Raw genomic sequence first — 13,794 nt, forward strand, 5'->3', positions numbered from 1 at the left:
GCGGGGGCAGCATGAGGAGCCCCCTGGCTGCCCCTCCACACAGGACCCAGAGGGGGAGACATGCCACTGCTTCTGGGAGCCACGCAGAGTGGGCAAGTTATTTATTTTTAAGGTCAGGCTTGACAAAGCCCTGGCTGGGATGATTTAGTTGGGGATGGGCCCTGCTTTGAGCAGGGGGTTGGACTAGATGACCTCCTGAGGTCCCTTCCAACCCTGATATTCTATGATTAAGTCCCCTACCCCGCTCCCCAGCTGAAGCGCCAGAGCAGGGCAAGCCCCAGACCCTGCTCCCCGGTGGAAGCTTGAGGGCCGGATTAAAACATCTGGAGGGCCGGATGCAGCCCCCGGGCCATAGTTTGCCCACCCCTGTGTTAGTTACATTCTTTAGGTAGAGAGCAATGAAAGGTTTGTAGCACTAAAACAGCTAATTATTAAACACAAGTTACTGGGCTGAATACAGAGGTGAGTGAAATTCCATAAAACGAAGTCAGACTTGATGATATAGTGGTCTGTTCACACCTTAAAGATCTATGAATCTGAGCTTTCTTACTGAAGAGCACCCCGAGAAAACGATATTGCCCAATATGAGAAATACCCAAGAAATACTGCAGGACTTTCAGGGAGGAACATTCAGACCAGGCTGGATCAGAATAGAAAGGGACCTTTATGCCTGACTTACCCCATGTCCGTGGCATTTTTTCTCCACATCGCAGTCATAGTTCAGAACAGAGACACTTACACACTGGAAGTGCTGACAGATCTAGGGAAGTAAAAAGACACAAGAGTACCCCCAATCCAAATAAGATGGTTTTGGACGAACTAATATTATCACCTCCCACACCTCCTCCCCTCCCGTTCTCCAACACCTGTTTTACCCTGGACTCTTCTTCAGTTTATGAGTTCACTGCCTGTACTACTTCCACGCTACCTTCAATTAGTGCTCCACGGCAAGCTCACACCACTTGAAGAATGCACACTATTCTCTCACCCTGGAAGCTTTAAGACTGATATAAACTTGTCTGCTATAATAAGAAATTTATAAGGTTTCTTGCAAATGAGCTGCATTTTCATCTAAAATCCTTCCCACAAGGTCTTAATACAGAGCAGTAGTATCAGAATCATCCATGGTACAAATGTACAGATAGCAAGGTACCATACCACTGCCGGGGAAGAGTTAGGTGCAGCCCCTATGCTGAACTATAGGAAGGAAATAGTTCTCTCTCCTTTTCAGCCAGCTTGATAATTACAATGTATGGACGCAGACCTGAATTTCCACCCGTTGCCTGAAAAGCAGTTTTTGTATAGCTAGTTCTTCTTGATCACCGATTTCCAGAGATCCTGGGGCTTATCCAAACTTAACACTTGCTTTTGTTTCTTCTAAAAAGAACTTCCCTTAAAAGAAATTTATTCACAGAGTCCATTTCCAGGGAGAGTGTTACTCATTTAGTGTTGGGGAAGGAGGAGATGGGGAAGTAATGAATTGTTAAGTTTGGCATTAGTTGCATGCACCAACATGAAGGTGAATTAATATGTATGTGTATGCATGTAAACAAGGAGCTGCAAATGATATACACACATCTAACAACTCATTTAGGTTCTTCCTAGGAATATTTTAAAGTTATTAATTTGTTATTGCTTACTTTTCCAGTATCACATTTTGTGCCTTCATTCACCATTCCAGGATCTGGAACATCTGATCCTAGCTGGAAATCCACACCCCAGCATGTAGTGCCTCTGATGGGGGTTTGAATAATCGCAGGTTCAATCCCAAAAACAGGCATGGTTTTCACATTCTCACACTGCAGCTTCCCACACATGGCATTCCTACAATAATAGTATAATTTAAGGACTGTTATGATTCTGGTGTTTAATTCTTTCTGCCTTCCTTTCCTAATGGACGATTATTAAAGATCAGATGAGATACACTCCCAAATACTAACATCACACTGAAGTGAAGAGCAGAACAAAAGCGAGCTGTGCATCAGTCTAAAACCACAATGAGGATATGGATTTACCCCTGCTCTTGGCAAAAGTTTGTGATCCTCCAACCAAAGCAAATACACCCCTGCACCACCATTATGTAGCTAATGGAAAAAAAAAAGTCAGCGAAAGAGCATGTGTACATGACACCATTATTCAAAGTGCAGGTTCGTTATTTCCAAGATGCCTCTTTTTATACATTAATTTATTAAACTTTACAGCAAGAATTGTTTGAAAATTCATGCCCATTTAGATAAAGACTAATATTATAATAGAATTATAAAGTAATTTGAAATTTTTTGTACATTTATGTATTTGTAACCTAAGCTCCAATAACCCAGATTCAAAATTTAAGGCTTTAAAAGAACTTTTCTAAGCTACTCTATTTTGGTTTTTGAAAGACACACACAGCATTAGTGAAGGCAGATTATGGGGCAGTGTGTGTCCATGACAAATCTCTATTATCAAGCTGTGCTATGTATAAAGATTTGACCGCTGGATAATTCTAAGGCCTCTGAACGTGGATTTTTGGAGACTTTCTGAATGATACCTGTTATACATTCCCTCCCTCATTAAACCCAACTCACCAGCTGGAACACTTTTTGTAGTCATGGCCATGGTAACCACAGTTGCCAAACCTGTCACCTTTGGAATTCACTTCAGCAAAACAAATGTTAGGGGCAGCCTTTGCTCCTGCAAAGACAGAGGGGGAACTAGGTCACCTAACAGAGAGTCAGAGAAGCATCTCACACTGTGCACATACTTCTTTCTAGTCCCAAAACCCATGTCGCATCTGCAGCATGAATAATCGGAAAGCTTGACCAAAATACACAAATGGGGTAAAACTGTTGGTCCGGACAGGTTCCAAGCTAACAGTACTGAGAGAAAATACAGTCACTTAGAAAGAAATATTATTAGCTGGACATTAAGTCTTGATGAATAGATTTAGCCTTATAAATAGAATCTGACAACGTGAGTATATCATAGCAAGGAAATTAGTAGTACTTGAATCCACAGCACAGCAATGAATTTTATGGGAAAACAGAAGTTAATTTGTCATAAATGCCAGAAATAGTTTAAAATCCTTTGCCAATTCCAGCTGGTCTTTTCTTATAGACTAAAAAAACCTAAAATCCATATTCGTTAAACAAATTGGGTGTGTTCTCCTCTTTTAGCCATGGCCCTCCGAAACGTTACAATCATCATCCTTACTTGAGCCGAAGATAGCCTGACACTGCGCTTCGTAGTACTGGCAAACCCCATTGTAACAATAGGCTTCATCATTCTGGCACGGGTACCCATTCTGAACAGTGACGTCTTGCTGACAGAACTGGGAGGTCCCATTGCAGTACTCTGGGAGATCACATTCATTGGTACTCGCCCGGCACACAGTGCCTCCTGGAAGAAACTGGAAGGGGAGGAAAAAGGAAAAATAAAATCCCAAGTGAAGATGTAAAAAGCCATACATCAATATACATTCTGAAAATAAATCCAAAAACAGCCTAACAGACTGAACATGCACTTTGCTGAAGTCACACTTTTGTGCTGGACACATGCAAAAGTGTTCCCAGCTCAACAGAGACTACTTCCCTCCTGGACCCACTAATCAAGCCTGGCACTCCTTTTTCCTCAGAGTCAGTGGAGAATGCTTTAAGCCATGAGATTCTTCCAACACCATCCTGGGATCTCTTACCCGACATTTTTTACAGCAGTCGCCATACGCACATTCAGCCCCTGCTCGGAGTTTGCAAGTATCTGATTCACAGCAAGGATCACTTTCACATTCCTGTAAATTAAAGAAGTAAGAGTAATTTAGTGAATGATAAACAAATCATATCTGCACCCCTGCAGAAATGCAGGCAGACTGCATTTAACATAGAGTCACGTGAGCAACATTGGTGAACTGTCCCAGTTACTAACCTTTGGTGAACCGCAGTCACACTCCTCCCCAGCATCCACTAACTTGTTGCCACAAAATGGGATGCTATAGGTTTCATCAGGGTTGGGAACATTAAGCAGGCAGCTTCCACCTTTGTTTAGAGTTAACTTCTCAAAGTCTTCTGCACTGCAGCTGCTGAAATTTCTGGACCCTCTGCAACAGAATATATTAGCAATTCTTTACACAATGTCTACTTAGGGGTTATTCTTGACCAGCATTCTTGTGCTATAAAGAGTCAGTCTAGCAAAAATTAGAGCCAACAGCTAGAGACAGATGAGGACAATATAGTAAGATACCTCTAAATGTGGAATGAGACATAAATCTTTCTGCTACATTCATATAGCAAAAATCTTTACTTAAAGGAAAACTGACCACCCCTTAATAAAATATTTAAATAGTACCCATGAGTTCAATTATATAACCTCCTGATGACAAAATAAGGAACAGAGTCAAAATCAGAAAAATAATACAAGGGAATAGGTGTCATCTAAACAAAGGTCTGGGATCCATGAACTCCTGAGTTAAGTCATGTAACCTTTCAGTTCCCAAACACAAGGATAATATAGGGTTGTCCACATAGCAAGCTAATGAAAATAAGCTAGGGTGTGAATTTAAAGTGTAATAGCTATTCCACACTAGCTCCCCCTGTGGACATTTCTTATTCTGCACTAAAAGTGCCTTTGTGCAGTTTTACTCTTGGTGGAATTCTGTGCCACTGTACACGCGCAGAATTTATGTCCCGTACAGATTTCTTTGCTTTCTCACAGAAAAATTACTTTCTGACGGGGAGGCAAAGGGAAGCCATAAGAGCAGTCATATGACCCTTTCCAGCAGTATGCTTCGGGTACCCAGGGCAGCCGGCAGAGAGATAGATCACTGTGGGGCTGGGAACGGGACTAGTAAAGACCCAGCTGGTGCCTCCTACCCTGCACTGGGCTCAGCTGCTTGTCCCAGCTGGGCTGGGGAGGACTGGACTTCCTCTTCCCCTACACGGCATCTGGGGCTGTGTCAGACCCACCCCCAGATTTCTCCCCCACTGCAGGAGCTTCCCGCACCCACTGCTCCTAAGCTGCAGCGGGAGGGATCACTGTACAGGGAGCTGCTCCCGCATCTGCCCCCACCTCATACTCAGACCCTCCCGCTGAGCCTCAAACACACACACACAGAACCCCCACGACAAGCCCCACTCCCCCTGCACCTGGACCATCCCAAAGAGCCACTCGCACCCAGATCCCCACCCTACCGAGTCCCAACCAGCTGCACCTGGATCCTCACCCCATTGAGCCCTACTCCCCCAGCATCTGGACCTCCCCCACCGAGCTCCCCACACCCCGACCCCCCTCCCGAGCTCTGTCCCCCCCCCACACAGACCTCCCCATTGAGCCCCAACCACCTTCACCTGGACCCCCCTGCAGAGTCCCATTACTGTTGCACCCAGAACCCCTCCACAAGCCCCTGAGAATCCAGATCTCCCCAACACCTGCATCCCCCACTGAGCCACCCACACCCAGACTGCCCCACACAGAACCCTCTCAACCCACACCTGGATCCCCCCCACACTAAGCCCCTCCACACTTGAATCCTGCCTTGCTGATTCTGCCTGCCCACTCCTGGTGCACCTGGCACAGAAGGGCAGGGCCTGGGGTGTTTCTGGGGCAGGCCCGGTCTTTGCGCTGTGTCAGGGTTGGGTGCAGCCTCACCGTTAAGTCTATGTCCTGGGGAGGGGAGCTGCACACTGATCTCCCACCAGCACAAGTGGCCTGTGCTCCCCAATGCCATGCTGGAGCCTCCACATTTACTTGACAAATAAAATTTGCAGAATTTTAAAATACTGTGTGCAGAATTATTAATTTTTGATGCAGAATGCCATCAGGAGTAGCAGTTGAGCTTAGTCCACTTTAAGTGGACATCTTAGTTTATTCTGCATTAACTTCATGTGTAGATAACCCCTAATATTTGCCTTCCTCCTAAGCACGTTGTGAAAATTAATTAGCTGTTTATCAGAATGTTTTCAATAGTAACGGTGTCCTATAAATCTTTGTTCATCATCTATGAACATATCCTCCAACCTGGAATAAAGAAAAGTTACTTACGATGCTCCAGAGTTCATAATACAGTTTTCTGCTCCACACTGACAAACTCTTTCATCATCATGATTCATTCCCAGGTTATGACCCAGCTCGTGAGCAACAATTGATGCAAACATCTGCACACTGATTTGCCCAAACTACACAAGACCAAAACAAAAAGAGTGAATTACCGTCGTGTCTGTACTAGGACGAAGCCCATTTTCCCCCAGCTCCTTCAGAAACTTAGTACCAGGCTTAGTCACTGCATTAACATGATCTTCAGAGTCGGGTACCTAGACGGTTTATGCTTTCTAACTTGTACAAGTACATAGTTGACCGTAAATTGGTAATAGAATATAGAGCCTTGTGTCTCTAGCTTAACGGTTCTCCAGCTCTGGTCCAGGACCCGTGGTGGCCTGTGGAGCACCTACTTGTCTGTCATGCGATGTTCTCTCTTCTCTGTTTCTAGCTGCTACACAGCATTACAGAAGCTAAACTATGTCGAATAACTTACTATTACTTTTCCATATACACCATTCCCAGAGATGTCATGTGATCTTGGATGGGCAGAGTCATCTTCACTCTATTAGATCTGATGCATATTATGGGAACGTTTGAGAATCTCTGCTCCAAGTCAACAGTTTGAAAGGCAACTCTGGCTAATTTAGTTGCCTACTGAAATAAATTGGGAGATCCCAGTTCAATTTCCACTGGGCAGGTATCCACATTACAAAAACCGCAAGGGTGTCACTTAGTGTCAATTGTGATCGTTAGTAGAGAAGCTACCTGAATGTAGAGCTCACAGAGACTAAGTGCATGAGCAACAACAGAGGAACTGAACACTACTGCAGCCACAAGGCTGTTCTATAAATCCAGGAGTGACATCAGTTAGATTAAAAACACATGTGGTATCCATCTGCCACCACGTCTGCACTGTGGCACAGCTAAAGTTCCAGAACACCGGGCATTGCTGTTTACACCAGTGGCATCACACCTGTCCATGCAGAATTAGACAGATCATCAGCCACTGCACAACTAGTCCCGGAACTAAACCACTGCCTTTTCTTCACCTCCAGACCAATGCACACCTCCTTTCATAACCAGGCAAGCAGCAATTTGAGTATCTCTGGTGCAAGTTTTCTGTAACTATTCCAAGGAAGTGAGATTGCACAGTGATGATTTTGGTGCTGGCAAACGGTCTAAATGAGGAGTTCTGTTACTTGACTCCTTATTGAAATCTGCTCCTGCTGCTGCTTGTGGAGTGGCTGAAAAGCCCCATCTGCATATCGCTTTAGTTTCTCACAGTCATAGTGCTGTGAATTTCTAATTTTCACAATTACTGAAGTGATACTGATAGTTACATTGCAGTTTCATGCAACAGGATAGTTGCCTAGCTAAATCCTTGCCCTCTAATTTGGGAGTGCTCTTTGTGAATCCAAAGGTCATGCACAGACATGGGGATAGATTTCTACAGGAGCACTCTGCTGTATTAATTTAGATGGGATATATGGGTCCAAAGAGTGAAAGGTGTTAACACAAACCAGGCACTGTCCAACATGAAAACAGTATTAAACAAGGTTCAGAGTGTGGTACACAGAGACCTAAGCCTGCTTAGTACCATGGCAGAAGTCCTTTTAATTTTTTATTAAAGATACAGAAAGGAAGGAAAAACAGTTAAAGCACTTGAAATGTGAAGTATTAAATAAGACACTCATTTTAACATCATTCCTTTTTCTTCTTCCTTTAAGCTGGGTAAAGTTTTTAGAAAGAGGGAAAAAACCCTTGTTTGACAGTCTTTCAGATAGTATGAAAAATGGTAATAAGTAACTGTCGTTTTGGGGGAAAAAAAGAAATTAATTTAGATGGGCTGGAGCGGTCATTGTTGCTGTTGTTGTTAAAGTCCAGTCCCATTTCCTAGAAGGAAAAACAAGACATAACAAAGGGAGAGAAAAGAACAGCAAAGATAGAAAAAGCAGTTTCTGTCTTTGGTGTCGTCTTTCACTTGCAACTTCACAGCTGGAAAAACACAGGTCCAGCGCACAATTTTATTAGCCATTCACCAGCACTGGGTTGTTTACAGCACTGCTTTTAGTTTCTTCTTTCTGGTTACTGGCTTACAGCAGTATTGCAAAATATAGTTGTGGCAACCTAAGCCAGACTTATTAAACAAAAGAGGAAAGAGACAGAAAAGAGAAGGCATAAGGTGGGGAAGGAAAAGAACACACACGGGGAGGGGTCAATGACAAACTTTCACATCCCAGGTGGTGTTGGGGATTCAGCCAGAGCTGATGGAGGTGGCCAAGTCATCTGGCTACTTCTTTCTGGCCCAGGCTCGTCAGGACATCTTTCAGGATTGGGAAAAAGAAGGTCTGGGGCCCTAGGATACAGTTGAGTTGGCAGCCATGATGGAGAAGCTCGCTCCTTCCTCTTCTCTTTCAGTCAGCCAGCCCAGTGCTAGCCAGCTTTCCCTAGCAGCCTCTCACTCACTCTCTCTCTCTCTCTCTTTTTTTTTTTTTTTAAGGCCCCCACCAATTAGGTCTAGTTTCCGACACACCAATTTTGGTGAATTGATTCTCATACTGTTCTTGTTTACCAGACACGATCTAACAATGTCCTTGAATTATACCGAAATACCTTTTTTTTTTTTTTTGGACTGATTCAGTCTGTCCCTTTTTTGCACCTTTTCCCCATCAGTATGTTAGTACAAGTTATTGTGACATTTTCTGAACTTTCACTTTTTACAGTTGAGCTCACAAGTAGGGTAAATGTGTAGATCCAATTATCACAAAAACCCATAGCTCCCACTGACTTCAACCAGAGATATGGGTGTTCAGCACCTCTCAGAAAGGAGCAAGGCCTTTGATACTCAATGCTGCCTGCAGAGGAAGGGCATTGACAGCTCCTAAGGTCTTAGAACATGACCTAATCTGGGACTCTGAGTTGCAGTATGTATACAAAGGGGAGAGTTAAAGGAGGCAGAAAGCAGCAGCTAGTAAGAATTCTCTTGCTTTTAGAGGTTAAGTCAGATCCTTAATATTGTCTCCTTTGATATTAAAGATACAGAGTTCACATTAAAGTTTTATTTAAAGGGGTATTAAAGATATCCTACCACATTAATCCCTCCTGCATGGCTTTTGGAGCATACTGTTCCAACATAGGCCATTCCTGCAGTTCCGCCAAACCCCTTCTTCCTAGAGCACATTAGAAAGAAAAAAATTAAAAAAGAGTCAAGATAACTGTGCTGGAGGCACGACAGCCTATAATACAAGGACCAGCTGTGCCGCTGCTCAGTGCATCTTTCTGTGCCACATAAAAGCAGTCGTGATACTGCTTCTGCTTTTCAATTATCTGACAGGAAGTACAGTGCCACGAAAGCACGGCGGATATTAACACCATGCTTTTATTTAGACGGTGGTTTGTTTTTTAAAACTGGGACCATATAATTTAGAGAGAGTCAATGCCCACTCCACCCCAAAATATAAATGTAAGTAATATACCAACCCTATTTTTTTCTTTAAGTTTCTATTGTAGTGGTTTCTTTGTTATTCTCCATTAACTTCCCTTTCCTCAGCTTCCCCTTTGAGTCTTTAAATTTTGTTTCTCCAATGTTCTTATAGAAAGTCTGAGTGTAATATTACAACATGTATGGTGTTTAACCTTGCATAACAGGCAAGAGTACATCGAAGTCTTAATATCAAACTTTATAATATCAAGCTTTTTTTGTGTGAAATAAATTTGCTGGAAGGAGCTACCTGCCAAACTGCCCTCTGACACATTGTAAGTTACCAAGCCTACATCATGGGATCTCAGTACAGTATGCTACAGATTATTTTAGTAACAAGAATGTCCCACATGTGGCTTCCAAATATTAAACAAACTCCAGCTTAAGAAAGTGATGCTAATAGTGCAATGATGCAAAAGTGCCAGTGACATGGAGAAACAAGCTAATTCTACACAGTAAGGCTCAAACCATGTAACTAGCTTCTGGACATAGATTACAGAAACAGCTTGTGCTCCATTAAACCACAACATTCAACACTCCACAGCTGTGATAATTATGGACTTCAAGGGAAAAGCCCTAGATCTACAAGTCTATCCAATAAATGATGTGACAAAGGCTTATCTGTGAAGTCACCCACAGCTGTGAGCTTTGTAATAAGAAAAATTAAGAAGCATCAAGTTTGGAACAATCCAAAAATTGTTCTAATTTTAGGAAAAAGAACAGGAGGACTTGTGGCACCTTAGAGACTAACCAATTTATTTGAGCATACAGCTCACTTCATCGAATGCTCATGAAAGCTTATGCTCAAATAAGTTGGTTAGTCTCTAAGGTGCCACAAGTACTCCTTTTCTTTTTGCGAATACAGACTAACACGGCTGCTACTCTGAAACCTCTAATTTTAGTGATATCCCCATTTGTCAGGAACAAGTTGGTGCTGAATGTTCTCACTGCTTCAGTAAACAGCACGTGCAGCAGATTGTTTCCGACTGCTCATAGTAAAGCCGTTATCATGGAATCTTCATTTAATGTAACCTTTATGTCTGCAGTTACATGTTAATACAAGTAAGCAAACTCTCCTGGCAAAGCCCTTTCCTAAAATTATTTCTGGATGGGGAAAAAGATTCCCAGCACTTACAGAACAAACTGGGCACTGTCATGTCGTCGACGCGTGACAAGATTCTTCTCTCGCCACTGTACAAAGTTCCCCAGCACATCGCCTGCACTTCCGTCTGTGCTAATCAAGTTTTCATACTTCCAAATCTCCAAGCCAACCAGCACGATGCGAATATTCAGCATAATGTACATCTGAAAAGGCAAAGAAAAGGGGAATGCAGAGCAAAGCTGAGGATGGCCAGATCTGAGCATGCCATAGGATAAATTGTTTTTTAATATTATATATAATCACAGTACCAAAATCTAATTTTTCAGTTTTCCGATGTAATATGAATGTCAGTTTTCCAAATCATATATGTCCTGCTAATAAATTTTAGTAGGCTAAAGGACTAGTGCCTATATACCACAGTGATAGGGTGCTATAGAAAAAACAAAGATAGACAAATAGAAAGGATCCTGAACACGAACCAATAGCGTCCCCAGCAAACCAAAGTCAAATTAAAACAGAACACAACAGATCCATAGTTCTTAAGGCCAGAAGAGACAACTGTGATCATCTAGTCTGACCTCACCTGGATAATACAGGTCATCACGCTTCCCTGAATTAATTCCTGCTTCAAAACCAATAGTTGTGGCTGAACTCAAGAATATCTTTTATAAAAACAAACAAACAATCTTGATTTCAAGATTTCCAGTTATGGAGAATCCACCTCAATCCTTGGTAAATAAATACTACCACCACCTTACAGCTCCCTCTAGCTCCGTGGTGAGATGTTGTCGGTTCAACAGTGTCATAAACAATACAGCTAAGGGTAGCATAAAATCCCTCCTTTACCTGTAAGGGGTTAAGAAGCTCAAATAAGCTGGTTGGCACCTGACCAAAAGGACCAATAAGGGAAGAAGATACTTTCAAATCTGGGGGAGGCGGGGGGGGGTTGTTTGTGCTCTCTCGGGACAGAGAGAGGGACCAGGCAGGAAAAAAACATCTCCTAAACCCGTACCTGAAATAAGCATCTAAGATTACAAAATTTGTAAGTAAAGGCAAGGAAATGCGTTAGATTATCTTTTGTTTTAGCCTGTGAATTTTCCCTATGCTAAGAGGGAGGTTTATTCCTGTTTTAGTAACTTTGAAGTTGAGCCTAGAGGGGAAATCTTTTTATTACCCTGTAAAATTACCTTCCATCCTGATTTTACAGAGGTGCTTCTTTTACTTTTTTTCTTTATAATAAAGTTCTTCTTTTAAGAACCTGGTTGATTTTAGTGTCCTAAAAATAAAGGGTCTGGTCTGTACTTTTATTAAAGGCAATTGGTTGGTATATTATTCTCAAGCCTCCCCAGGAAAGGGAGTGAAGGGGGTTGGGGGGATATTTTGGGGAAATCGGAACGCCAAGTGGTCCTTTTCCTGAATCTTTGTCTAAATCACTTGGTGGTGGCAGCAATACCATCCAAAGACAAGGAAAGGATTTGTGCCTTGTGGAAGTTTTTAACCTAAGCTGTCAGAAATGATCTTAGGGGGTCTTTCATGCAGGTCCCCACATCTGTACCCCAGAGTTCAAAGTAGGGGGGGGGGACCCTGACAAATGGTAACTCCAAGGGAGGAGTGCTTCCCACTGAATCATCAACATCACTTCCAATAGGACACTGGATTTCCCTTGTTCATCCACTTACTAACCAGGTCCTGACCCTGCTTAGCAGGATTCTGACAAGATAACAGACCAAGGTGGTCAGTTTATAAAATTAAGTATTTAAGTTGCAAGGCTACAACATTCAATAATATTGCCAATTTAGACACAGTACAGCTTTAACTTACACTATCCAGGTAATTTGCTAGATGCACCATCTCTTCTCTCACAGCAGTTTCACTCCTACCCAACAGCTCATACTGCAATATAAAGAGATTTATTAATGGAAATAAGACGTAATTGACATGATTATAAGACACAAGAGGAAGAACAACATATTTTAAGTATTATTGTCAGGCTCCAAGTTTCATGTTTGGAAGATAAAGCCTGGAACTGCTCTCAGAAAAAAAGCACTAGAAGAGGGCAAACTAGTAGGCAGCACATTTACAGATGGAGTCAGATCATCATCTGTTCAAGAGAGGCAGAACAGGAAGGGAAATATTCTCCTTTGACCATTAGAATCCTTGACTGTAAAGCTCTGACCCTCTGAAGTTTTACTGTATATCCTATTTTGCAATGGTAGTAACATTGTATATATTTGAATTGTCTAGGTTATGTCTGGTATTGTCCTTTAATAAATCCATTTGTAATAATGAGGGCTGAAAGAATGTTTTAGTACAAAAAGGTACATTATTACTCTGCCTTAAAATGTTTTATAATTATTTGGGGTGTGGGTGTTTAAGTTACTTCTGAGCCCTCCACCATAAGCAAAGAACTAAGGAAAAACCAATATATAATCCTACCCTTTCTTTGTCCACAACTATGAACAGCTCCACATATCTTGTCTGGGGCAGTATAGCTCTTTTCCTCTGCAAACAGGAAGAAAAAACACACATTTTCTTTGTAGTCAACAAGTTCATCTGTATAAACAAAGTGAGCTCATCCTAATCCATGCTCATATTTCACACTCAGTAAAACAAGTGCTTTACAAATGTAATCACAGAATCATAGAAGATTAGGGTTGGAAGAGACCTCAGAAGGTCAACTAGTCCCACCTGCTGCTCAAAGCAGGACCAACCCCTACTAAATCATCCCAGCCAGGGCTTTGTCAAGCCAGGCCTTAAAAACCTCGAAGGATGAAGATTCCACCACCTTCCTAAGTAACCCATTCCAGTGCTTCACCACCCTTCTAGTGAAATAGTTTTTCCTAATATCCAACCTAGACCTCCCCCACTGCAACTTGAGACCATTGCTCCTTGTTCTGTCATCTGCTACCACTGAGAACAGCCAAGCTCCATCCTCTTTGGAACCCCCCTTCAGGTAGTTGAAGGCTGTTATCAAATCCCCCCTCATGCTTCTCTTCTGAAGACTAAATAATCCCAGTTCCCTCAGCCTCTCCTCGTAAGTCATGTGCCCCAGCCCTCTAATCATTTTTGTTGCCCTCTGCTGGACTCTCTCCAATTTGTCCACATCCTTTCTATACGGGAGGGCCCAAAACTGGGTGCAATACTCCAGATGTGGCCTCAAATCTCTTCCCTTGATCTGCTGGCAATGCTCCTATTAATGCAG

The 13,794-nt window shown here is 42.5% G+C and overlaps 1 protein-coding gene across 2 annotated transcripts in view; it reads right to left on the bottom strand.

The window, feature by feature from the left end:
* The window catches only part of LOC102946973 (disintegrin and metalloproteinase domain-containing protein 9), a 49,671-nt gene that overhangs the window by 8,796 nt on the left and 27,081 nt on the right, over positions 1–13,794 (bottom strand). For both annotated transcript variants that reach the window (XM_037886323.2, XM_037886324.2), the window contains exons 7-17: positions 13,029–13,094; positions 12,414–12,485; positions 10,626–10,795; positions 9,098–9,179; positions 6,013–6,146; positions 3,901–4,072; positions 3,674–3,766; positions 3,193–3,388; positions 2,568–2,673; positions 1,641–1,824; positions 680–760 (exon numbers count right to left, since the gene is read on the bottom strand). In XM_037886323.2, the coding sequence (XP_037742251.1) occupies positions 680–760; positions 1,641–1,824; positions 2,568–2,673; positions 3,193–3,388; positions 3,674–3,766; positions 3,901–4,072; positions 6,013–6,146; positions 9,098–9,179; positions 10,626–10,795; positions 12,414–12,485; positions 13,029–13,094 (1,356 nt within the window). The remainder of the gene's footprint in view (positions 1–679; positions 761–1,640; positions 1,825–2,567; positions 2,674–3,192; positions 3,389–3,673; positions 3,767–3,900; positions 4,073–6,012; positions 6,147–9,097; positions 9,180–10,625; positions 10,796–12,413; positions 12,486–13,028; positions 13,095–13,794) is intronic.

Source organism: Chelonia mydas, chromosome 26 (assembly GCF_015237465.2).
Source record: "Chelonia mydas isolate rCheMyd1 chromosome 26, rCheMyd1.pri.v2, whole genome shotgun sequence".
NCBI lineage: Eukaryota > Metazoa > Chordata > Testudines > Cheloniidae > Chelonia > Chelonia mydas.